A 27,740-nucleotide genomic window follows, 5' to 3' on the forward strand; every position below is an offset into this window, starting at 1 on the left:
GTCTGAGGCTGATTTGGGGTCTGGAGAAGTTTTGACATGCCCTGACATTTGTGCTTTTTTCATTTGTTCATAAACACATTAATGACACAAGTGTCATTACACTGTATTCAGCACAAACTAGGCTACCATAATATGTGAGGAACATGTATGTACATGTTTGTGTTTTTGAAGGAATAACGTTTATGCGTGGTTATTGAAAAAACAAAAAACATAAGTCACTGAAATAAGGCCAAAAAAAGTATATTAAATCTGTTCATAAGACTTCTCGGTATTGGAGATTGTAGACTAGAGTTTTTGCTTCAGAATTATGTAAAAAAAAATTATGCTGCCTACTCCTTCATATAAAACAATATATTGATTTAGTTTTTGTAAGTCCCTTTTTGTCAAGAACCATAGTATGCGTGGAGGCATGAATCATCATGAATAATGGGCCATTTACACCTGAGAAGACAAAGGAATCAAATAATAATGACCTGAAATGACTTGCATATTAATGAGGCCTTTCAGTCAGGTAGGGTGTGGAAAAACCCTCTGTAATCATGTCTCAGTTCAATTTAAAATAATGGTATTCTATTATATTCTTTAAAATGTATTTCTGTGATGCAAAGTGTCTGAACTGTTACCTCTATGGCATTTCATATAGGCTTTTAGCTTAAAGCATGCACATTTGGAGAAATATTGATGGATTCTTATATGTTTGTCAAATTTCTATACAGAGGAGTAATATTTATTCTATATATATCATCACTATTAGTGCTGGATACAATTCATACTTGCAGCCGGAGGGCGCTCTATGCACCTTTAGGCCACAAATCCATATAAAGAACAACCAGGAACTAACTGCATGTCTTCTAGAGTTCGCTAACCATGGCTTTAACATCCAGATAAACACTTTTCAAGACAATAAATACACGATTGAGATGATGACTGCATGTATTGCTTCTGAATTTGCGTCTGAATAGCGCTCGCTCCGTGGGCGTGGCCGCATTAGCAGATAATGAGCTGAATCACAGACTTCTGACATGGCTCTCTTTTCATACAGATTACATAAACACACAATGTTTGTTTTCGATTTGACTTGCATGATTTAAAACCTGACATTTCAACTTTTCTTTAGACATGAGTTAAATTTTTTTGTCATTCGTATTCACGAACTTAGTTCATTTTCTGAGAACTATCAGATTGGACTTTGCTCAGAGGGAGACGAGAGATCACGCATCATGTTAGTTTTCTTTATTTTACAAAAAGCACAGCATTTTGTTTTTACTCTGAGTGTACACAAATGAAAGAAGATATTCAACAGATGTAAATGGTGTATAACTCTTAATTGTATGTGCAACATTGACAGAGTATTTTGAGTCTCTTTCACACTGGTAAGAAAAAAAAACGCGGTGGTATCGCCGGCGATACCCTCAGACCTCAGAGTGTTAAGGCTACATTTGTAGACCAATGTTTAGACTTAATCTAGGCGAGGTGGTCCTGGGAATTTGCAATACACACTTCCTGAGATGTCTTGTAATTGCATTTATAAATATCCAGAGGAGTCAAATAAATTGTTTTCTAGCAGATAAATGAGGTTAGGCCAAGATTAATTGCCTCTGAACCCCCCAAAACAAATATTTCAATTAGTTTGAACCAAACACAAATGGTGCAACATTTTTTCAAAAAACGCCAAGCCCCACGAACCAGGGTGATTTATCTTTTAGCGTAAATGCTTGGCTTTTTCATTTTTAATGACTTCTTTGTAAGTACTTTGCCACCTAATATGTTATGTATCCTTTTTTTTTTTTAAATTAATGTCCATAATGATTTGTGTTGTTTTTTTTCTTAATGTTTGAACATTGAGGCGGCTAAAAGAAAAAGGGAAAAGATGCACCCAAATGCTTGTTTTTTTTTCTATTGTTCATTTTACAAGATCTTGCCATGTAAGCTAAGCTGTTTATGAAATGCATACAGACAGCAAGCCTTTGAATGATTCGAAAAGCAAAATCAATGGCTTGCTCAACCTTCAAAGGCAAGCGTAGCTTTTTCGGTTTAGTTTTGATCTAGTGAGCATTTGTTAGAACTAGATAACTGCCTTTTTTATGCTGGAAAACAATGTTAAGGAAGTTTCCTTGCTCTTTCCTTTCACTTTCACCACAAAATGGAAAATTTATATTTTTCCAAGGACAGAATGATGGCAGACTAGTGGCTATTAAATATCACTGTCATGGATAATGGCATTTGCCCACATTCACTTCGGTGATGTAGCATATCTGACTCTAAACTGGGTTACCCTCAGAAGAGGCTTAGGACTTTGCTGTTGTGATTGTCAAGGGCATCACTGGCCTCATAGGTAATATAGAAAAACACATTTCCTCCTGATATATTGTCAAGATCCAAGGAGAAATGGTTCTTTAATGGTCCCACTGGCTTGATTCTTCTCACACTAGCTCTTTTATAGTCTTCTGTAACATTGCATTTTCTTAGAGAGCCGTTACATGTCCATTTAGCTCATGTGTTATATGGATACATGCCCAAGCTCTTGTTGTTCTTACCATTTGGATAAAAAATCTTGTAAGCTGCTTGTTTTATGAGACATTTAAAGCTGTTGACTTTGTTTTGCAAATGGCATATTAAAAGTTAATAGCCTGTGCTGGTCCTTGTGCGTCTTGAACACATCGCAGATGTATCGTGATGTGTGACTCGTTTTCAAGGGTGACTATTTTATATTGGGTTCAGCCCAAGGTCTGTATTATTAGCAGAGGTTTACAGTATCATCGAAGCATTTTTTTTCTGAAATACAGCTGTGTGCTCATTTCAAAGCTTATCTGTGCAGCTGAATATTGTTGCTTGGTTAGTGAATAGTAAATTATATTTTGTCAACAAATTATCAGTTCTGTTGGATAAAATTGTCACGGAAAATGGATTCTTCATATTAATGCATTGTTAGAGATACCTCTGTCTTGGTGTGTAGTTCCTTTAATCCGTTGAGAGATGTTAGGCTTTTTAGTGTAGTTTTTTTCTTCATCTTTCTTTTGGCCAGAATGGCCTCTAAGGAGCAGTCGTAGAATGAATATTAATGAATTAAATATTGAAAGGGCAGGAGGTGAACATTTTAAGAAATTAGATTTCACCTTGCACAGCAGAACTTTCTCTCTGTAAGATTTAATAATGATTGAAGCATTAAGTCATGCTCTTGTCTTTTCTCATCGTCATCTGAGATACACTAAAAACTCTTGCAAGGGTGCCACAGTGTCACAGATATGCTCTGGTAGTTTGAGTTATGGGCTTGTATTGAAAGTGGCCAAGGATCATTCCCCAGGTAATTAGGGCGCATGGACGGCTGCATAAATTTGTGTTGAACATTCTTAATAAATCAAAAATCTCATCACCTTTTCCTGGTGACACCGCTTTTTTATTTTTATAGATCATCAGAGCAGACTGTGCGAAGTACAAGAAAAGATCCCCGCTGTGAACAAGAGCATTGGTATTCAAACCCTTGAGGTTCAATAACCCACCTTAGAATCGGCCTCATGGCAGGCTTCAGCCTAATGTTGACAGTATGAAGACGGATAGCATGCCATGTTTATTAACCGCTCTGTACGATTTGCCAACAGCGACTGGATGCCAAAACTGATTGCTCTGTGAAGACAGATGAACGTTGCAAAGCTTGACATGCCCCATTCTCTGCCCCTCAATCTTGAGCCGAGGCTTGATAACTAGATGTTGTCCAGTTTTGCAGACCTTTTTCTGGGATACTGAAGAATGACTATAATGCACCTCCTCTGGTGCTCGCTGCAGGTGTCTTCATAAGACCGGTGACGTTTTTTAGCAGCCGCACTCTAGATGTTGTTCTTCGCCTGCGACAGGTAGGTGTATGAAATGAAAAGGTCACCCTCGTATGCATAATGTACTGAGCTGTTTCTAGTGACACATCACTGTCGAAAAAGTCATGTTTCTAAATAAACTGCAGTGCTATCAGTTTATCCAATTGAATATAAGTGGAAATGAACAAGGCTCAATCATTTTAGCTGAAGTGTTATATTTTATATTTTGTGTGCTTACAAAAATACCTTAAATTAGTCCATTTCAGTTCACATACATAAATATAATTCACTTTTACTCTAAAATTGCATGTAGTTTTAGTCAATGGAAATAACATTTTAAATTGCAAGAGTGCAAAAATAAACCAAATATTCAAGTATCTTGTATATTAACTTAAACTCGCCATTTCATATATGATTATTTGAATCAGTCATATTCTAGATGTTAACTGCATTATTTTGTTTTGTGTTTTTGTAATTTTTGTAGTTAAAATTGTTTGCTAATTTTTCATCTTGTATTTAACATTGACAATCAAAAACTCCTTTAACAAATGCTTTCATCTGTAATTTCGGCAAAATTCGGTTCTGTTCTGTTTATGCAGTTTTTCTTTGACTACCTTATTAATCGACGCCCCTCAGGGCACGGTTGCCATCTTGTAGATAAACTAATTGCTACAAAAAAAATTAAATGCCCATGTGCGACCTGTATGAACAAAGTACACGTGGTTACAAAAATCCAGCGGTGCGCATACTCTTGATGCTGAAATTCGTGTCTCATGGACTGTACGCTGACCCTCGCGTATGCGTAAAAAGTGAAGTATGCTTCAGGCTTTAGAATTGTTTATTAAAATCTTATACGATAAACTAGGGCTGCACGATTAATCCCATGAGATTGTCATGCGTGTCTCATCAGTAAAGCCGGTTCTGTGATTAGCGGTAAATGTCCATCACCTGCTTTCAAATGGAGCGGCACTTAATATACAGTGCCGTAGTTCGCGGACAAGCTACGCAGTATCGTGTTCATAATCGCAGATGAATCGCCTTCGATTATGAACGCGATATTGCATAGCTTGTCCACGAACTACGGCTCTGTATATTAAGTGCCGCTCCATTTGAAAGCAGGTGATGGACATTTACCGCTAATCACAGAACCGGCTTTACTGATGAGACACGCATGACAAACACATGCGATTAATCGTGCAGCCCTACGATAAACTATATATGATGACTAAGAAACTAGTTTGGCCGGTGTGGCAAGCGGTGTGGAGCCGTGAGAAGGGAGCGAGGCTGGTGGCAGAGTGCAAATGAGCGTCAACTGTGCGCCTAACCAGTCTCGAGTCTCACGGAGGAGATCCGGAAGCATAAAAGGGAGTAGTGATGACCGTGAAGGACGAGAGAGGACCAGGCCTGGACTTTGTTGTTTTATTATGTTTTCTATACGGTGGTTGTCCGTGAGGGGTTATTTGTTTTGTTTTATGATTAAAGTATTATGTTGAACGTTCGCCGGTTCCTGCTGCCTCCGTCCCTTATTAAAAAACTTTACTACAGCTGGACTCAAGACAGAGTTTTGGCAGGTCCCTCCACTTATATATTTCCTTGATATGGGTTTCTGACTGAGCTTAATTGATTCTGTCCAGTCCAGTCCAAGATGTGTTTTTGGGTTTCAGGGAGGAGAAACTTTAAAATGTAGGAAGCAGTAAATGTTACGGAGGTATTTGCTGATGAGAATCCAGATCGATGCATCCTCCCTGGTAAGCGTTTTTGAGATTAATTGGAAGCTCATAAAAAATGCTTCAAACACACACCGCTCTTGAGTCCTTGAACCCTGTGGGTTGAGTTGCCCAATAGCTTTTCTCTCCCACCTGCAAATTGCTGTCTTTTTGCTTTTGGTCTGGTTGAGACGGCTTGTTTTTGATCGAAAAGACATGGAGTGGTACTGGGAGAAATGGGCTATAGTCACAGCATCTGGTTGTTTTTTTTCTCTAAGATCTCAATGTGATCCCTTCGATATATCTGATTGCTTTTCAAGAGCACCTCTCCAGGAGGTCTGAGGCATTAATTGAATTTCCTTAAATTGTGCACATGGTCTCTTGACTGTGTTCAGTGAGTCAATGATGAGTGCAATGCAGATGTTTCACCTGTGGTACTGAGAAATAATAGACAAATGTGATGAAATCCAGATAGGAGTAATTATAGCACGCTTGCGTCACATTTGATTATGAAGTCTGTGTGGGTGGCTGTGGCAGGCCTTCTATGTGCTGCATCAGAGTGCTGTTTTCAGCTCGACTCGATTTCTGATGGTGCGGTATTTTAAGGAAGAAAATGCTTCTCAATTCAGTTGTGTAACTGCTTTTGTTACCAAGCTTTGTAGCATTAAGGTCACCTCTATTGACGAGTCAAAGAACAGTTATGTCAGTGTTATGTCAGTGTTATTAGGGCCCTTTTCTTAACCTGCTGCTGTGGATTAGCTCTGACTCACTGCATTAGCTCTGCATGCACCTTGATATATGGTATTGCTTCTCTCTGATACTTAGATGTGTCAGACATTCTCATGAATAGGGCTGCATAAAGTTACTTCTGGTCAGAACAAGGATAATGAATGTCTTTGTTCGTCACACCCTAGATGGTAATGAACACGAATTCAGTTTGGCTGAACACTGTTTCCTTGGCAACCATGTGAGAGATAAATGGAGCGTTTTGTCATTTAAATCCTGCATGTCCACATCTAGCAACGGTCATCATTATTAACAATGTAGAAATCATATGTAATGGTACATTAAAATGCGGATTCTGCATCTGTTGCCATGCATTGCATCATGGATATTATAAACTACGGCTGTAAATATAACAAGTCATTAGTTGGCTAATACACACATTTCTAGATCTTTTAGTTTTCTTTTCTTTTTTTTTTTCCTTTCCTTTTCATTTTAGTTTATTTTTTAACCAAGGAACCAACTAATATATCACACAAGTGTGCCTAGATATGCAGTGTGTAAAAAAAAAAAAAAAACAACACAAAAACAGTATTAGCTAAACAAAAACCTGTACATGTGATTTCATGCCTATTTTTATTTATTTATTTATTTTTTTGCCTTTGCAGAATAAAGGTTGTGAATTTGACTTTATTCATGCACAGCTAGTAATTAGCACTACAGTATTTGATACCATGATAAAGTCCAAGGGCAGAAGTGCTTCAGCTGGATCGAAAGAAAAAAATGCTTTTATTTTTCGCTAGCTAGTTCATTGAGCAGCATTGCCCCTCTTACAATCATTTCCTTTTTGTTGACCGCTTTGATCAGGGAATGGATGAGGGATGACTACCCTTGGTGGCTAATGGAGCTTCGGCCCTTTGCTTTAATATAGTTCATTTTGAGAGACTTGTTTTGAAGAGAGATGTCCATTCATCCTCTGTGGTCCCTGAGAGCTCAGAGCTCCTAGGAAATGGTGCAGAGAGAAAAATAAGACCCTTTTTGTAGACTTAAAAACAGAGGGAGCAAATTAACGTTTGGAGGTACTGTCGTGATACAATAAGAAATCGTCTAAAAGTATTAGCCCGTTTTCATCTGGTCTTGGAGTTGCCTTTTCATTTGTGTGTGTTCAGTGACTTCCAGCAGGGTTTAAATGAGCCTTCGTAATTGGGTACACGGCATATAGTTTGAGCGCAAAGTTGAGACACACCATATCCTCTCACTTTCTTATGTTCATCTTAGTGTACTTAAATCCCAAGTTAATTCACTTCTGTTTTCATTTCCACAGTTAGGAACAGACCTCTGCCATGCAGGGCTGCAACCAAATTAAAAAATGACCTTTGGAGTTAATAGCTTCCTTTCTCAGTGAGTGAAAAGCCTTAGAAAGCCGCTGCATCTGAAGCCTCTGTAGTCACAAAGCCTCTTCTCTTACAGACTCCGTCTGGCCAAGAAATGCTGTCCTCTATAAATCATGTTCAGCTTCAGCCATTCTGCCTCCCCCCACTCCCCAACAACTTTCCTTTCTCTAGAGAAAATGCCTATAGGCACAGCATCTGTGAACCAGTGGTCAACAGCTGCCCGGAGGGAGTCGACCAATCGCTTCTCCTGTTTACCTTACTCCTGCAGTAAAATCGTTAAAAACAATTCTGTTGTCTGGGTTACACGATCTTGAGATTTACAAACTATATAAAATCTTTAAACTGTGAGGCAGCAATCATGGATGACACGCCAATATCGTTGTTAAAGTAGCTGGGAAGCTGAATGTATTATTTATATTAAAAAAAAAAGCATTTAAAATGGCTACATAAAAGCTGATATTCACAGTGCCTGATATATTAGATTTCCAAGGTTAGGCATACAGTAACAGTTGGGGTATTATTTATGTTTTTGGTCCCCTTCATTCTGCACTGGAAATTGGTTTTTTTCCAGCTTTCCCTGCAGTACTTGTGCAGTGCACACTATATAACACAGGCGGGTAGTTACTGTGGCATATGCTTGCTGCCACCCTCACACTTTTGAATCCTCCACAGAGGCTGCAGCTGCTGTGATATTGAGAAAATCACTGGTTTCACTCATGTCTTTATAATATACCTACACTATTTATTTGTTTTATTTTATACTTTGAAAGTATTTTTACAATATATAAACTTAATTTTATTTGTTTTGCAGTTTCTGTATGGGCACAATTATTCCTTTTCCTGGCCAAAGCTCCGGTTTTACAGAAATGTTTTCTCAAAATACTGTTTTGGATAAAAGTCAGTAATGTGGGTTTAGATTGACTAATTCACATTTTCATTTAATTTATATTTGGAAGAGTATTTCTAGAGCGTCTGAGACCTCAGTAATTTCCCACTGGTGGTGTCATGCATCAGCACCATTTTACGTTGTCTGCTTACTGAAGAACCTCAGAGGAATGGAGAAAGAAAAACCTGTCCAGACGGATATAAACGGCACTTCATGTGAGAGAAGTAATTGTCACATGTAGTTCTCCTGCAAAACTTTTGAGCTGTTTTTCTGCCAACGTCCATCAACCTACAATTATTTAGATCATATTTAAATCAAGAATCAGTGGGCTAGATAATCATTTTCAACCAATGTCAATCATTCTGTGTTTATAATAGCATTTATAAGCTGATTTAAACATGATTCTGCCCTGGGCTAGAGTGGAATCTCCGTTGTGGTGTTGCGTTTGATACCAGTCATTCAGGCAGGTTATCATCTCGGTTTAGAAGGGCAGGTGAGTGCCGGGTTATGATAATGTTAATGATATCAGAAGCCATTTACTTCAGAAGGGCACCTTGCCTGAAGCCCAGACCAAATACCCTGAGTGCACCATTCTTAAAAGGCTTTCAGCCATCTCTGTATTCAGCACGTTTGATACATGATAGCGTTTCTACAATCCTTTTGTGTAGAAGATATTTTAAAGGAACCAACAGTGTTTACAGGCAAGTATGACCATTATTTACCTAAAGAGCATATTAGACCAAAACATGTATAAATTGTAACATTTTTTATTTAAAAATATAAGTCTTGAGGAAAAAAAAATCTTTTCAGTTGGCCACATCTTTACCCACTATACAGATATGAAATAGTACATATTACAATACAAAAGGAAAAAGCGGGTTTTGGGGAGAGGAGGGTGAAAAGCATTCATATTTGCACAAAGAAGTTTTTGGGTTGTGATTTGAAAGGGGCTGTTTTGGCCAGAGTGAGCAGCAGGACTTCAGCGAATGGAAAGATATCCCCCTCAAAAAAACAAAACAGTTTACAGAAGTGCAAATGGATTCATGTTCAGTGGTTTTGTGATTTGCTTATAAGCTGATAGTTTAAACAGTTTGTCAGTATTTCATTAGAAGGGTGTTCTTCCTCAACCACACACACCTAAACTTATCATATCAGGATGAGCCTTTTTTTTTTTTTCTTTGCTTTTTTTTTTGGGATGGTGCTGATGTGCATGTCAGGTAAACCGTTTTCTTTAAACATGCATGCAAGGTGTTTTTGAGGAACGCATAAAGCAAAGGTCGGCTTCACTAAATCCAAAACAAAACAACACCATTGGTGGATGTTCTTGGCTTAGTAAATGTTAGCTGTAGTTTTCCTTGTTTAGTCCAACAGCATTTTAAAATTGCATTTTGGAATGCAAGTTCCCAGCTACATCTCTGGATGTACAGAAAAGATCAGCTACACAGTCCTGCATTCCCTTTCTATTTATCCTTACCAACATAAAGTTGTCTCTTGCAGGGTTGGAGTTTTGCAGTCATTTCTCATTCATGGTATTTTACAGCACCCTCTAGAGGACAACTTTAACCAGTCTCTTCTGGCATGCTTAATTTCACTATTGGACAGTTACTTTTTTTTCTTTCCTTTTTTCCTTTTCTGGTAGGTGACCAGAATAGCTTTGATATAGATACCAATTTCTCAGATTTTGAGCTTTACGCCACAAACATCTGCCAGGATATGACTAAAGCAGTTTTCTCTTAAGCTATAAAGCTTGATGACAAATATATTTTTTCTGCACTGAGGCAATAATTGCGTCTCAACTAGGGTGGCATTCAGTGCTTTCCAGATCTTGCCCAGAGTGTTGTCAGTCACTGTTTTGTCATGCATTTCTTTTTTCTTGTAATGGTTTCTGTACCCTGATTCAGCCTCACTCAGTGGTTCCTAAGATGCTCATTGACTTCAATTAGATGCTAACTGGTGTTTGTGCTCCCTTTACCCCCCTGTGCATCCCTGCCCCCAACTCTTGATTGCAACACAAAGAGCTACTGCAGCAGCAGCTTCTTTAGTTTGATGCTAATGTCTGTCCTCTCAGTGCTGCATACAAATGTCTCCTGACCCAGCCTCCTGCCGTCTTCTGCCTGCTCTCCTGAGAGCTTCGCTATGCTTTACTTCAGCTTTTCTCTGTTTCTGTTTCTTTCGTGTCCTTGGTATGAACCTCCTGAATATTTCCTGCACAGACAAAAAAGGCTTTTTTTTTTGTTTTTTGTATTTATGGACTAAAAGGAGCAAGGCTATGAAGTAATATCGCTCTTCTTTCCATGAAGACAGAAGGACCCCCCCCCCCCCCCATCTCAAGCACTGTACGAGGAGGCTGAAACATTCAGGGCAGAGGTTTAGGGGGACAGAATATTAGATTAGTTTTCCCAGGACTTAATTGACTCAATGTTGAAGCTGTCAGGTGTGATTATGCTCTTTGCTGCATTTGAACAGTGCGACGCCAAGCGTGCACATTTATTTTTAGGAGACAATTGTCAGTGTCCTCTGCATGCCTTCTTTCTTTTTTCCTACCCTTCTCACTAGGATGTTCTCGCTGGTGTTTGCTTCGTCTAGCTTTCTTTGATGGTCCCTACCATTAATTAATGATGCAGTGATCTAAGCAGCATTGTTTTGTCACAGTGAGGATGTCAGTGTTTTAAGCAATCATATGTAAGAATATATGCACAATGATAATTGAGCAATTGCCTCTGTTAAACATCTAGTAAATCCCTGCTGAAGTCGTAATAGAGGGAGCTTGTTCGGACATTTTGTTAGAACCAGTGTAGAGCCATATTGGACATTAACCTTTTCTCACAAAGTGCTAGGCTTTAAGATTTCAAGGAAGTGTACAGAGTTTATTGAATTTAACCAAATGCAGAAATGTGAAGGCTGTTAAGTGTTCTCATTAGTTTGAATTTAAGACTCGATCAAAGTGAAACGATCATTTCTGCCACATGAGGAAGCCAAATAACATGAGTGGGTTGAATTCCCTGTTCAAATCTAAATTTAATTGTGGTTCAATTTGTAACAGTACTTGTTCTTAATTTAGAAAAGGTGAGTTAAAAATTCTGCTTTGTATTCATCTTTTTTGTTTTGTTTCCTCTCCCCAAAAGTGAATATGTGAGTGAGATCTATAGTGTTGCTAACGTGCACAAAGTCTTTTTTTTATCCTTTTTAAATTTGCACTGCTCAGCATATGTAACACTATTTTCCATGTAATAAAATTTCACCATTTATCAGAAGATATGTCATTTTATAAACTGTTTTCTGGAGCACAGGGTTCCAGGCGGTTTGGCTATAGATTTCTCATCTCCTCTGTGCTGCAGAATACATAGTACATAAACTGGTGATGCAGTGACGCATCCAACCTTCCTCTGCTGAGATTGATTGCCCCAGCTAGATATGAACCTTTGCATTTGTATTACAAAAATAAACTTCTCTATATTTCCTTTTTTTTTCAAATTCATCCCAGTCATCTCAAGCTTTCATAGATTTCCATAGCTAACAATTTCAAAGAAACTTTCTTTTTTTTATACAAACTGAAAAGGGAACAAAAAATGTCCAAAAGCAAACCCTGTATCTTTTGAAATGGACGAATGTTTAAACCCATAAACTGCAGGAATAAATAGAGTTTATACTTCACACTCTTTGTAAGGCAGTTGCTGACATTTGCACTGCCCATAGCCATTGATGATCACAAGTGCACCCTCCTCGTGACTGGGCTCATACTCGTTATAGGGCACCTGTGTAGCCAGGTCCGCCATTGGCTGCCTCTGCTGGGTCCTCATCTGTCGCCGGTTCTGTATGGCCGAGCAATGGCGGATCCGCCTCAGAGTGGGAGGGCAGCATTTTCGCGATATGTACACTACAAAAATAATGAGAAAGAATGAAAACAACAGAGCCATGGTGCCAATGATGACCCTCTGGGTCAGCACTGTGTTGTCCATAGCAGAGTAGTCCTCGGTAACATCTGCACCCTCCACTGTCATGGTAGTAGCAAGGGCAGTGCGTGGGGGTTGGGTGGTGGTAGTAGTAGTAGTGACAATCGTAAAGCTCCCAAAATCCTCTGCATAGAAGTCTTGCGTAGGGGTCTGCATATTTCCAAACAGAGAGCTTGTGATCTCAGGGAGCATGGCATCCGTGCTTGTACTGGTCAGTATGACCGGGGCTGAGAAATTTTGGCAAAGTTGGAATCCGTAAACGGCGTCCAGTATTTCCTCGCCCTGTGCGTACTCAGGACTGTGGCAGAGGATAGAATGCTCCCATCGACCCTTAAAGGTGCTCAACCAAGTGGCCAAATTGCAGATTCGTTTGGTACATTCCCAAAGGTTGCTCGACAGCCCGATTGCGGTTAGGGACTTCCACATATCCATGGTTTGGGTATCGAGATTGGTCAGTTTGTTGTTATCCAGCAGCAAGATCTTGAGGCTGGGCAAAGTCTCAAACACGTCGGGGGTGAGTACACGTATCTCGTTCCCAGTGAGATCCAGTTTCTCCAGAGTTGTCCATTTCCATTCCATGGTGCATGTTAAATTGTTGATCTTGTTCCACTGCAGATAAAGGAACTGGAGGGCAACCAGACGAGGGAAGTGTGCCAAGTTAATCTTGGTCAAGTGATTGTGTTCCAAATGGAGCTCCCGGAGCTTAATTAACCCGGCAAAGCCGTTCCGGGCCAGGCTACGGAGCCGGTTGTTGCTCAGGCCAAGGTATTCCAGGCTCCGGCAGTCCCAGAAGGCCCGCACGGGTGTTGTGCGCAGGGAGTTTGACCGCAGGTGAAGGATCTGGAGTTTCCGGAGCCCGTGAAAGAGCTCAGGCTCCAGAGCTGTCATCTGGTTGAAGGAGAGATCTAAGATCTGCAGATTGATGAGGTGGATGAAGGTTGTGTTTGGCAGCTTGGTGATGCGGTTTGAGCTCAGGTTAAGGTCCTTGAGCTTGTACAGCCCCTGGAAGGCATCCTCATGCACGGTGGTTATTTGGTTGTGGTCCAGATGAAGCCAAGTGAGCTGCGTGAAGCCAAAGAACTGGTCTGAGCTGAGCTCGCTGATGCTGTTGTGTCTGAGCGAAAGTCCAAGGGCCCCTTTATCCACACCGTCTGGGGGCGCCAGGAGCCCCTGCGTGTCGCAGTAAAACTGCAGGTCTTCACATCGGCATTTCTGGGGGCAGGTTGTGCATGACACAGGAGGGAGGCACAGTAGCATGCTGATCACACAAAGTGCCGCTGGTGCTTGTCCCACCAATGGCCACCTTGAATGGAAACCTGGGTGGGTTTAAAGATAAGAAAATAAACCGGGGGGAGGGAAATCTAATCTCTGCAGTACACAATTTTTTTTTTTCTTTTTCCCCCCACTATCATGCACACTCTCTCTGTATTTGTCAACATTCAAAGCAATCTGCTTGTTGATCCAAGAATTTTAAGAACATTTATAATGAATGTTCAATGAAATGCACTGATAGTTATGCTGAAGTCATTTTAATGCAGAAATTATTTATCCATATGTTTAAACTGCAGTATTGCAATATTAACATTTTATTTCCTGGTCCTTTATTTTTTTTTATTTCTTTTTTTTCCCTTCCTCTCTCCATTCCTTGGGATGTTTTCTTTTTTTTTTTTCCCAACCGAGTATGCCTTAATTTTAATTTTAATTTTAATTATTTATTTATTTAATCTGCAGTAATTTAAGTGGCTTGTAAGGCTTTTTCCCCTCTGCTTGAAACCACTTATTAAATATTACAAGCACATGAAAGGAAAGCAGCATTTTAAGTATATAGATGTTTCTAGAGACCCTGACAGTCACTGTCCCCCCTCCTATTCACTACATTGCTTATTCAGGTCCAGACTGTGTGAATAAAAGGGCTAACTTACCCATTCTTTTGTGTACATCGGAGGCTGCATTCAACTGTCTTTTTCCGCAGACTTTTGGAGCAGCCAGATGGAAGAGAAATCCAAAGGGAAAAAAGCCTTTTGGGTAAATACAAAAGGAATCAAGCTCTTCAGAAATAAAGAAGTGCTGAGCCCCCCCAGTTGAACCAAATTCAGGAATTCCATGTCCTGGGATGCTGTTTTCTCTTTTTTGGGGGTCTGTCCTTTTTTCAGTCCTGCTATTCAATTCCCAGATTAAGAAAAGATGAGCATTATTTGCCTTCCAAGAATCCTTAAATTTGAAGTTGATGATTTGCATCCAAAGCAGCACCGCTGAGCAGATCCCTCCGTTCCTTAGCTGCCTCTTTCCTTTTCCACCGCAATGATGTCAGCTCAATTGGTTAATTGAAGATCACGCATTCCTCTTTCAGTACTCAAGGTCCTTCATCCCTAACTTGTTGATGGCAGGCAGAGGCTGCGCTTGCGATGCCAGTTCCGTGTGGCTCTGCTGTGTTGTGTGGAGTTCTCGGCACCGAGGAAAGGAGATGCAGTGAGGGGAAAAGCAGAGGAGAGGAGCTGAGATGTTATTCTGTGCTTTTGTTGCAGCCACTCACTGCTACAGAGTGGTGGCAGGCTGGCGTCGATCATCAGTGCAGTTTCTCTCTCTCCCTCTCCCTCTCTCTCATGCGTGCTTCGGTTCGCTCCCTGGCTCGCTCACTTTCCGCCTTGCACACTTGCACAGTGCTTTGGCGTTTGATTCAACGCACCCTCCCCCTCCCTTACTTTTTTTCCTCTGGTTCGTCACAGTCAGAATATTGATAACTGCAACGTGTTGCGGCAGTTCACAGCCGAAATTAACAATTACATTAAATCTCTTCGTCTCTTTCCTGTCTGGCAAGGTTGTATATTTTGTGTGTTTATATATGTATATGTGTGTTATAGTGCTGTTGCTTTTGAGGTTGTGGTGGTGGTGGGGGTGGTGGTGGGGGGGGGGTGTGTATTACCTCTTTGTAGCTGTAAATTAAAACGAGCGATTTTCAAATTATTTTGTTTTGGGTTTTTACTTCAATTAAGTGTTGATGAATGAATTTATGTTATAATTAAGTTGGCACAGGAAGCGGATACTTAATTTGATATACAATGACTTGCAATCAGATTGGCCCTTCCCTTCTCTCCCTTTTGCTCGTTCAGGTTTTCTACACAAAACGCGTCACAAGCAAACCGACGTCACAGAGACCTTTTATACTCCTGTCGATCTGCAGTGGTGGGGACAGAATCTGAATGCTGGACTTAATAGAGCACTGCATAGCCCCACAGGAAATTTCACTAAACATAAGATTGCACAACTTAGCTGTTGTCTGCATTTTTCTCAGCTCCTCTGTCATTTGGCTGATATTTCTTCCTGTGGGTTTACTGAACTTAATGTAATGGAAATCAAACTGTTTGATGACAGCCTATTGAGCTTACTAGCTAAATGTGAATGACAGTGGAAATGGATCTGGACGTTTTTATTCCAGATTAACACACATTTGTATTTAATATTTTATCATTGTGTGTGTGTAGTAAATGCATTTAAAGTAATAAATGCTTATAATGTGCATTTGAAAAAGCAACATATGAGAAGCTTTCATAAACCTGTTGTCCAAAAAAAGATGACATTTAATAACGTTTTTATTCCAAACTCACGTCATAACGTCAGTCGAGTGTTTGAAATAACTTCCTTTTGAGAGCTGATGTGGCTTCATAATAGAATGAGGCAGACAATATATTATTTTATAGTATTCTATATGTTCTATACAGTGATAAAGGCTATGTCAGTTAGCATTGCATTATAAATATACTTCATTATTATGAAAATAGCAGAGAAGGCTCGAAAAACTCAAATACACAATCTATTGTGGCAATTCTGATAGATAGATAGATACTCAACTGTTGTTTGCTGACAAACTTAAAAATAGTGCAACGACATTTTCTAAACATGTCCCTTTACCCTTTTAAAATGACGCTGCTACAGCCATCAATGCACTGCTTTTGTAACGCATTTTCCGCTTTCAATAAATTTCAAGACAATTATTTCTGGATGTCAAGTCTCCTGCTGTGAAAAATAATTCCTGTTATGCGTAATTGTTGGTCTGTTGTAGTTGGAGTTTTTGCATTACATTTTGCATTCGTTTTTTTCTTTCTTTCCCCTTTAAATATCTCATGGTATAAGTGTTGTATTCAGGACCTCATGTCAAGCTGGAAAGTTAAACTTTTTTTTTTTTATACTACTTGCTGTATTCTAGATGTCATCGGTATCTAGTGAACATGGGTCTAAACCAGCCTATTTATACAAAGCTTTCTTTATTCAAATAAGCCACTGGCTAGTTAATTTTGTAAGTTTGTAGTTTGGAACATCACCAGTTATTTATTTATTTTGTCCTTGGCTATAATAGTTTCCATGCTATTGTACCTACTGTGCTTAATTTGAACATCTGTGTTTCTTTTTTTGCGGTGGTCACTTTCTAAAATGACCTGACCTTCTTTTTTTTGCAGATGATTTATTTGTTTGTCATTTTTCTCCATAGGTCATATTACTTTTTTACAAATACTTTTCTTGCTGGTGTGTAATCTGCCCTTAAGGGATGTCTCTGCTGAGGAAGACTGTTTTAAAATATTTCTTTTTTCCTTCGACCAATATGTTGGGAGATTTGTTCATGCTGCAAGCACGTCTCTAACTGACCATCTTTAACTATGTGTGAAAACACCACGTAAACTAGTGTGAGGAATCAAATGACTGCCCAATTAAGTGGTGCTGCTCGAAGCCAAATCAATATTGAGCGATCCAAGTCATTTCACCCTTTGGGAAAACATGCGATCAAATAGCTAATATCCATCAAGTTTTCTTAGTTATGCTGTGGATGAATGTACCATCCACACTAATGTAGGAAATTTTTTGTTCAATTCAATGAGCAACTCACCTGAAGGTTAGATATTTAGAATTGACAGTCGCTCACCATTAGTCTGCATTGTTCTGAAGTGCTTTCATCCGACTGGCACAAAATCAGGAGGGGATTAAGGCCGATGGCGCTCACTTGCCTTGTACTCTGCACCACACAGTGAGGTGAGGGTAGATGGGTGCTGAACTGCCAGTGACACTGCCATATTTCATTGACTGTCACGCTTTTGCTGCTTGTGCCCCTGTGACGGCCTTCCCCCAGGCTTTTCCCTGTGCTGGAGATTTACCTACCCGCTGCACATGAGCAGTTTGTCTGGGGCATGTGAGTGAGATCCACTCTCCCACACTAGCCAACTTGACTGGGAGCACTGGAGAAGAGAACGCCTTTTAAAGTGATTTATCTCCGACATCAATTATTGCCTATCATTGTGTTGGCTAACATGTGAACTCTACTTGACCAGGTTTACTCCTGCTTACCTTCTGCTGAACTTTGTGTATTGTTAAAAGCTGTCTGTCCTATCTCATTATGGGTTTTATTTGAAGATGTAAGTGCCTTGCTTACATTTTAATCCTTGAAGGTTGGGGCTGGAAGAATCGGACACAAGTTCAAAAGCATGTGTTGCATTTTAACTAATCTTTAAGTGTGCCTTCCTCTACATCCCTTTTTTTTTTTTTTTTGTACTTGCACTGCAGGAGAGCTATTTGTGTCATGAATTATTTCACGGACTACTTAAGCCCAGCTCAAGAAAGTGACAGACAAAAACTCAGAATTTTTGAGATGAAAAATGTATCGGTAAAAGAATGTGGGCGGGTGCCTCCTGACAGTACCACAAGTCATACGAAACAATCGCCAAAGTGGGGTAAAGGAACCAAAACCCTTACAAAGCTTTCAAGAATTAAATGAAATGTTTGCCACAGGGGGTTATAACCATTCAAATGACTCATGCTGTTTTACTTTTTTTCTTCCACTGGAAAATGCATCTTATCCATCATATCTTATAAGTTTGTCTTGTCCTTTCAGTTCTCAGCTCTAACTCCTACCCATCATTTTTCTTTTTCTGGGCAAGCCTGACTATAACAAGTTTAAATGAGGTTAAGTATATTTTCCCCTTGTATGTTTTTATCACAGGCTGGACATAAAGAGAAGAGTGATGCCCTCAACATGGCCATCGACAGGATGACTAAGAAGACCCGTGACCTGCGCAGACAGGTCTGTTCACCATGAAGCAGTGCTCATAAACACATTTATTATTTATTATTATAAGTGTCAACAAATATATTTTACGTCTTTCTCCATAATGTATCATGACGGTCCCTCTTTAGATGCATGTTGTTTACATTGCATATTAAAAATGAATACACCAAACCCAGGTGCTCGGAGTGATCTTATTCTAGCTAAGGATTTGTGTGTTTGCGTATTTATAATTTCAGCTGCGAAAGGCTGTGATGGACCACGTGTCAGACTCTTTTCTGGAGACCAATGTTCCACTCCTGGTATTGATCGAGGCTGCCAAGAATGGTAATGAAAAGGAGGTGAAGGAATATGCCCAAGTTTTCCGTGAGCACGCCAACAAACTGATTGAGGTAGGCACCTGTTTTCTGCTCTATAAAGTGCCAATTACTGTCCCTCGTCTATGGCGGATTTTAAATTCTGGAATTGATTCAAAACAAATGATGGAACATTATTTGCACTCATCCAGACTAGTTATTCTTTTGTTCAACATGGCATCTCGAAGAGAGCACACATGAACCACGATTGTAGGTCTGTTGTCTTTGGTTAAGACATGTGTTTATTGACATTTTAGTATTTTTTTTTATCACTCAGGTAAGCTTTTGTGGGACTTATCATGGCCTAATTAGAAGAGGCGTCTATGTTGAAATGCACAGCCCAGTCAAGATCCAAAGTTGAATTTGTGCGCACGGTGTCAAAAATTTGGGTATCTGACTTACTATTGTAGTAGTAGTTGTAACTTGCATGTAACTAAGTGTGAAATGTCTTGCCAGACTAGATTAAAATTGGAGATGAGCCAGAATAGACAGCCCAACCGATTAGGCTGGTCGACCACTGAGTTTATCTGATTTTTAAAAAAATTTTTTTTAGATTTTATATTTTAGGATGCTGTGCTTGAAAGGGTATGATTTAAGAGACTCTTCTTCTCTGAGAGGGTTTTAGTATGCTGACAGCAGGCTTGAACGTGCTGCAGAGAAGTTGCATCTCTAAAATAATCCCCATCAAAGCATCGCTTTTGTAACAAATTTGCCGCCTTCGACAGATTTCAAGACAATTACTGTCAGACTTCAAATCGCTTGCTGTGAGCAACATTCCCATTATTATGTATAATCTGTAGATCTTGTGAGGACTATGATAGTTTTGTGCAATAGAAGTTTTTAAATATTTAGCCTTATTTGTTAGATCATTAGATATTTGTAGGATGTCTGTCAGTTACCCTATTGACAGGCTGTGCCTTTCAACGTGAGTCTAAAATGCCCTAATTATACCAGATAATATGTACACTCAGCGCGCGTGATACTGGGTTCATGATACGATACGCATCGCAGTATTTTGAACATTGTTGTACATACAACTTAAGAATTTACAATATTTCAAGATTTAATTTAACCTTCTGTATGTAAATTAACAATTGACAACAAGGGGAGGGGAAACATTAGTTCAACCCGAAAATACAGAATTATCCATATACCGTAGTCAACATTTGAAGTGGATCAAAAAAGTTCATCAAAGTTGTCCTAAGAAGAAGGTTTTAAGACAACTTTGATGAAAGGTTTTGATCCACTTCAAATGTTGACTACTGTAAATAATGTAAGCTAAGCCCTATTTTACTGGTAAAATCAGACATTTGGCCTTATCAGGACCCACATACTGTATATCACCCCATTGCATTATTATAGATTATATTCAACAATAAATGTATAGCTTAATGTAGTACTGTTACTGAAACTCTGTAAACTTTATTTTTTTTCTAATGCAGTACGGTAACACTTTACAATAAAGTGTATTTGTTAACATTAGTTAATGAATTAACGAATATGAACTATCCATGAGTAATACATTTGTTAATGTATTTGTTAATCTTTAATGTTAGTTAATAAAAATACAGCAGTTCATTGTTTGTTCATGTTAGTTCAAGGTCTTACTGGTTTTGGAATGACCTGAGTAATGACAAAAATTAAATTTTTGGGTGAACTAACCCTTTAATGCATGAGAATTCTGCATAGTGATCGCAGTGCAGCGCTTCAGTGTTTACGTCCGAATGCCGGCTCATTATTGGCCGACGCTGTACATGCGAGCACCACGACACATGCGTGTGATGCTGACGCAGGAGCTGGCCAATAATGAGTCGCCGTTCTGACGTAAACACGGAAGCACTGCACTGCGTTCACCACGTCAGCTGCGTAGGAGACTGACAGGGGAGAGAAGAAATTGTCATTATTTTTGATTTCTTTTTGCGCACAAAAAGTATTCTTGTCTCTTCATAACATTAAGGTTGAACCACTGTAGTCACGTGACACATATAATATATTAGGGATGTCAATTTACACATTCCCATGATCGAACGTCAATTAAATTAACGATAAATTAATCGCTAGCCTTAATACTGCAAAATGTGTCTACTGCAGTGGCATATAGTCAACAGCATGACAGGTGTGCAAATGCTGCTCAAAACGCCATGTTCCTCACCAAATGAATGAGAAGTGTTTTAATCAAAATACAGGGCTAGTAGGATAGTAAAATGATTTAATGTGATTGATCACTTATTAAATTATTTTAATAATCAAATATAACGACTAAAATAACATGTCACAAAGGCCACTTCAGATGCGTGTTTGTCAGAATGTGTACTCCTCTTGTGAACGTGCTCTTCCTGGAACAACGCGCTGAAAATGGCAACTAAACACAATGAATTTACAATGATTTATTAAAATAGTGTTATAATGTTATGTAATATGTCCCATTCATAATTATTATTAGTTGTGCATTGCTGTTTGAGCTGCACGCGCTGAATGAACTCCGGTAAACTGGACTGGAGCACTTTGCTAGCGCTTTAGTTAAGTCAAAGAAATGTGTCCTATATGAGATTAATCAGATATATACAAAATAAACATATTGCAAATTATATCTGCACAAAATGATGCAAATATACAAGTGTACTTGAACTTAAATGTTATTCAGAATGTCATGTTGTGGACATGCTCTTCCTGGAGCAACACGATGAAACAACTAAACGGCACCTAAACCCAAATAATTCACAATGTTTATTATAGTATTGCTCTCTTTATAATATTAGTCCCAATCATAATTATTATTAGTTGTGCATTGCTGTTTGAGCTGCTAAGCTGAAGATGATCACTGGCACACTTTACTACATGAGATACATCAGATATAGTTAAGCCTACACAAAATAAACACAATATTGCAACTTACATTTGCACAAAACAAAAGGCTGCGAATGCACACGCAAACTTATAGTCATGATGGTGTAACTCTAGCTGTAAAAGGTTCCAAACATAACTCCGGTATGCTCGCTTCATTTTCCCTCGTGTCTGCGTTGCATGTTTCGCGGTTGAGCAGCACACACGCGTATAAACCTGCTTAATCGTCGATCGTCGATCGAAGTTTTATCGATTAAATGCATATAAATGTATTATCGACAATTAAACAATCTAAATGGCTAACTTAGAGGGCCTTATGCCACCCACAAACCAAGAAGAAATGGAAACGGTCACTTCTGCAAATAGTTAGCATATGCTTGAAGAAGATAAAAACTTTCCATTCTGATTTCAACATGCAAGCTGGTGTAAAAACAGAATAAATTTTAATCTGTCGCATTCCTGCATGAATAGTGATGGCGCTGGCTATCGAAGTCTCTGTCATGACTGCTTGATCTGAGGGAGCGTGCGTCAGCCCTTTTATCTTTTATGCTTCATATTTTTGTGTGAAGTGTCAGACAGGAGTCAACAAACGTATATTTTATACCATGGGGCAAATGCAGCAAGGCTTCTGGGTTTACAATGCCGCAGCCGAGGAATCACTGCATTTGTATGGGCAGTCACAACTGTGAATCACATTTTAAGCTCAGCCAAAGAGTGAAACTCCTCCGAGCCCAAGGTTAAGTGCTGCCTCGGTGGGGAAACTCGAAACAGCTGGATATCCGGTGCCTTATTGATGAACTTCGAGAAATCTGCATTGTTGTGTCTGTTTGCAGTGACCGTATTCATGACCGATAAATAGGTTGCGTCTCTTGTGGTGTTTTATTTTCCAGATAGATGTTTTCATGCAGAATCACTGGGGGTTTTATATCTCATGCTCACATTGGCAGGGCCAGTGACAAGCTGACAGAAATGTTAGCTATCCTCATTAGTTTTTCAAATCTGTTCATCTTAGTCCCTGTGGTAACACGTCATGCAACGGCATTTCAGAATGACCTCTCCCCCACAGGGGGCAGGCCCAGCCCTGTGTGACACGCTCATACAGGAGAAGGACTGGTGAAGGAAATCAAAGTGAAGGGAAAAGGAGGGGTAATGAGTAAAAGCCTCATTCTCTCACCAGGGGCTAAAGATAGTCGAAGCACAGCACATCACTAAAAGTCACATCCGTATTCTTCTCTGCCGCTTTTCTCCCTTCCTCCTCTCCCTCACATTGTTTTTCGTTGCTTTGATTTGACACAAGTCTGTGGTCGCACCATATGGATTCCAACCTTAATCCAAACACGGATTACATGAACAAAACATGGGCTCATTTTGATAATTCCATTTGAGAGGCATTTACAAATGATTGTGGTTTGTGTACTTTCCTCACTTATGCAGAGGAAAGGTCTGCTTTAGTCTGCAAATATTAAATGCAAGCTGTTATTTATTAATAATGTTAATATGAATTATTAGATATTTGAAAAACAAAGTTATTATAAAAATGATAATCATTATAAAGAGAACTGTATTGAACATTGGTGTCTTTATTGATTTTGCTGCCAAAACTAATCTTAAAAACTTGTTACTGGTGAGACGACTGTAACACAGCTTCTCATGGGTTATTTCTTTAGTATAAAGTAAATTAATAATGCACAAAGCCCACATTCCAGCTGGGTTAGAGGGTCAGCTGTTGCTTGACCTTGTGTTGTCAGCTTTGTGTGGTAGAGAGTAGGTAGAGGGGTTTTGAAATATGTAGGTTATGGGGAAAAAAGAACTGCATTGTCTGGAATAGCTGGAGCATCTCACTCCTGGTTAGTATCCAATCTGTTGGCAAGGAAATATTCTTGTGCATTAGGGATTTTTCCCATATTCATGTAGTTGCCTTCTGTTACAAAACGAACACAGTGGGATGAAAACGATGTGCCATATATGGGAATTCCTCTGTTTGCCGATGGCTTACATCACTAAGGATGGTCTAATATATTTTTGACAGGCAGTGAAGGCTTGCCTCGCAGCAAGAGATGGTTGAGGAGGAGAATTTATTTTAACCTCTCTAAACTCTGCACTCTCTGAACTCTTAACTCTATATGGTTAAATAATAACCCCAAACTTTTATGATGAGCTCTCTTCTTTCTTTCTTTCTTTTGTTTTTTTTTTTTTTTTTTTAAAGTTTAAGTTTATCTAATTTCACTTGTGCCTCTTCACCCCTTGGGCATTGCGCCCCACAGGTTGAAAACCCCTGGTATATCTAATTTTCAATGTTTTGAAGCACAGCCAGTGATTACTACATGTTTATATACATTATGTAATTGTGGAATCACATTTTTTTTTAAATAGATCATGATTCTCCCACAATTATGAATACACAAAAAAAAAAAAAAAAAAAATTATACAATTGTATATAAAATGATATATATATATATATATATATATATATATATATATATATATATATATATATATATATATATATATATATATATATATATATAATTATGTTACTGTAAAGTTAGTATTATTACTTATAAAAACTTCCTTAAATGTAATGCAAGTACAAATCAGTTAATTTTAACCTTCAATATTGTTATTGTAGTACCAACTGACTCCCATGTATAGTTTACAGCATTAATAGAAAATGTGCCATGTACTGTACCTGAAATACATATCCAAAATGATCTGAATCGAATCGAAAGCTTGTGAATCGAAATAAATGAAATTTGTCTCAATACTCCGCACTTAGTAAATTGTTATTTTAGTAAAAAAAAAAAAAAAAAGAACTCTAAAGAGGAGCATTTTGTTAAATGTGAAAAAAAAAAAGTGATTTTATAGCTTTGTAAGAGAAGATGCTTTTTTGCTAAACCTGAAAAGTATTAAAAAGTAGCATTCAGAAGTTATATTAACTAATAATATAATTTTGTACCATATACAATTGAATGCACCTAGCTAACAACAACTTGCTTTGTTCTGGTTTTACCTCACTCCAGTCTAAACTAACTGATTTTATAGGTAGGCCTAATTTACTACACATTGTCATTTAAATAACCTGAAAATATTGGGATTATTAAGGCTTATTTTACTGACCACTCTTGCAAAAGCACACTTATGTTCTCATTTCAGAGTTGTTCGAATAAATGATTCATTATAGACCGTGTGGACAGATCAGTTGTTTTCATCATTAATTAAAATGAATCTGTTCAAATGAGTCTTTAGGTCACAAATTGGACATTGACGCGAAGCGGACGTTGACGCGTTGCGTGCGAATCGCGACTGTTATTAGGACATCGCAAAAGATTTGTCAACACAGAAAACACTTCAGAACTGGATAGGATTTTCTTTTTGTTTACTGAAAGTGTGGTTTATGTCAGCTGCACATGCAGGGCGCCTGTCAGAGAAGATGAGGTGATGTTCTTTTGAGCACTATTCACACCCAGCGGTTATTCAGGAAAAACATTCTCTGAATGCGCCTCCTGAAACATGGATTCGGTCTTACGAACTTAGCATTGTGTCAGTTGATTTAGATTATTATGTGTGATGTAGAGAGAGTGCAAAGACGGTGCTTACTTTGAAGACAGAGAGGGCTTGCGCGCATGAGGGAGGAGCTCTGCTCATTCTGTCCATCAGCGCAGAAGTCGTCTCACTCCTTCATTTTACAGTCGAATGGTGGCTAGAATAGTTCCAGGTTCAAAGGTCAATACAGAATGGATTAATCTGCATCATTTTTTTTTTTTAATGCGTTATTTTTTTCTCAGATTAATTAATCGAAATTAATGCATTATTTTGACAGCCCTACTATTTATAAAAAAATAAATAAAAAAAAAGGTGCTATTTTTTTTAATCGGAATGAATGAATGAATGGTTATATGACTCTTTGAATCTGTTTTTTTTTTTTTTGTTTTTTTGTTTTTTTAGAATAAATTATTCAATGACATACATTTTTTTACAGTCACTTTTCGCCACCTACTAGTGTAACATGGAATTGATACAATATTTATTTGAAGCTTCAAATAAAGTTTCAAAAGGAGACTTGCTCTATTTTGGTTTCTAACATAAACATTTATATTCGAACTATAAACCTTTTATCCCAGTAGTTATGCAAAAATTTTAATTATTGCAACACATAAAAAATGATACTGTGGTTAAAAAGACGTTTGTGAAGCCGTTTCATACCTATACCTGAGAACTGCTTTCTTTGGGTCAGCAGCAAGACCAACACAGATTTGAATTTTTGCTGTGATCATACTTGTCAAAGGTTTAATAGACATCACTGAATTGCTGTAATTTAGGAATAAGATTGCGTTAGTGTTTGAATCGAGATTGTGATCATTTAACAATTGAAAGTCTTAATTCCAGAATGTTCATTCTATGAATAACCTGCTTTTACAAATGTGGCCCACATTCCACAAATAAGTCAGGAGATTTATAGTGTAATGCTATTTTTATTTTTTTTCTCTCTCTCTCTCTTACTCTGTTTAGAGTTTAAATATGGATGTGGTTATTGCTGTAGAGATTGCAGTTTAATTTGCAGTACAATGAAGCATCCATGGCTATGACAGGGAAGGAACGGCAGCCAATACTTCCCTCCCCTCATGATATTTTTACTGCTGCAGAAGGTATGAAGTCGGCGTAAAATGTGCCAGCTACATCTCACCTCATCTCTGTCTCTCTCAAAATGGCATACTAAGATGCCACCATTCATTCAAATAGTTTATTTTGTATAGTCCTTTATGTTGTAGTGAGTGCTGGTTGTGGAGACCCTCCTGGCAACTTTCATTCATCATAAGAGTACTCCACTTTTATGTATTTGTTAGGTAAACTTATTTGCCTCCACCCCCCCCCCCCCCCTCAATCTGAAAGCCACTTGAACTTCTGAAATTGCAGGAAGTACAGCAACTTGGCTCTTGGTTGCAGAAACAGTGGCGGTTCAGTTTTTTTTATACCGTGAAATGCATCATTCCTGAAGAGGGATAAAAATAGAACCAGCTTAGTTTTATTGCCTCAAGGCCTTGTTCTCAAAGGTTCCTGGCTGCTCAATGAACACAGAGATTTTAAGGGACTACCATGTGCGACAGAGAAAGAAAGCGGAGAGAGAGAAGACCAAAGAGGGGCAGGAATTAGTTAGTTGCAGTTTAATCCACTTCATACATTTACTTAATTTACTCCAAAATAGTAGTTTATTTGTTTTCATTTTTACTAAGGATGGGCATTTTTCAAAAATATTTTATTCTAATATCTGGGCTCTCAGAAAACAAATATTCAAATATTTAATTAATTAATTTATTTACTCAATGTGTAATGATAAAGTTGATGTTTTTTTAAAGTTCAAAGTTTTTGTCACCATTTCTGAACAAGCATATGTCTCAAGGTTTTCTTTTAGTTAAAAACATTAAACAATGTGTAAATAAAAAAAAATACAAAGAACAGAAGCATTTAAGTTCAAGCAGAGCAAACGGAAAAAAAACGCTAATAAAGCAGACTGCGCCAATTATTGTACAGGACGTACATATACACACATATACAAAACGTGCTCCGCTGACAGAAGTTGAAGAGAAACAAAGATAACAGTGTGCTAAGCAAAATTTCTAAACCTCCCCCTTCGACAAAACTTCTCTACAGAATTTTTTTTTTTGCACGTTTCATATGGATTACGTATGAAATTTATTCTATAGATATATTTTTTTTATGTCTGAGGCAAGTTTACATGGATTTTCGGGTCTTCCTTTTTTTGGACACGCTCAAGTTCAAGAGAGAGACGGCAGAAAACACACCCTATTTGCTTTCATTATTTTACAAAAGCACAGTGTTTTGTTGTTATTGTGAGTGCATGCAAATAAAAGTAGACTCTTCACAGATTCAAAAGATGTATTACCAAAAATTGAGTTTATTGTGCAAGTGATTGCATCGGCACCTCCATGTTAGCTGTCATGCATTGAGCTGCTACTATTCAGCTTTCATACTCTGCACACCCACATTTTCCAGGTTAACAT

The 27,740-nt window shown here is 38.4% G+C and overlaps 2 protein-coding genes across 2 annotated transcripts in view; one reads left to right on the forward strand and one right to left on the reverse strand.

Annotated features, from left to right (window-relative positions):
* ctnna1 (catenin (cadherin-associated protein), alpha 1) overlaps window positions 1–27,740 on the forward strand; it is a 117,293-nt gene that overhangs the window by 48,202 nt on the left and 41,351 nt on the right. The window contains exons 8-9 of the mRNA XM_067389269.1: window positions 18,458–18,538; window positions 18,760–18,912. Coding sequence (XP_067245370.1) covers window positions 18,458–18,538; window positions 18,760–18,912 — 234 coding nt within the window. The remainder of the gene's footprint in view (window positions 1–18,457; window positions 18,539–18,759; window positions 18,913–27,740) is intronic.
* Window positions 12,089–17,534, reverse strand: lrrtm2 (leucine rich repeat transmembrane neuronal 2). The gene is made up of 2 exons (XM_067389176.1): window positions 17,465–17,534; window positions 12,089–13,787 (listed from the first exon to the last, which is right to left on the reverse strand). Exons 1-2 carry the CDS (start codon window positions 17,532–17,534, stop codon window positions 12,163–12,165), a joined length of 1,695 nt encoding a protein of 564 aa, XP_067245277.1. The 3' UTR covers window positions 12,089–12,162.

This window comes from Chanodichthys erythropterus, chromosome 1 (genome assembly GCF_024489055.1).
Source record: "Chanodichthys erythropterus isolate Z2021 chromosome 1, ASM2448905v1, whole genome shotgun sequence".
Classification (NCBI taxonomy): Eukaryota; Metazoa; Chordata; class Actinopteri; order Cypriniformes; family Xenocyprididae; genus Chanodichthys; species Chanodichthys erythropterus.

What these genes read in the sequence shown, in the direction of transcription:
- lrrtm2 (XM_067389176.1), bottom strand. Translation starts at nt 17,534, where the DNA reads ATGGCAGTGTCACTGGCAGTTCAGCACCCATCTACCCTCACCTCACTG. An exon ending in TGGTGCAGAGTACAAGGCAA is followed by an intron (nt 13,788 to 17,464) that starts GTGAGCGCCATC and finishes AAACCCACCCAG; the next exon opens with GTTTCCATTCAAGGTGGCCA.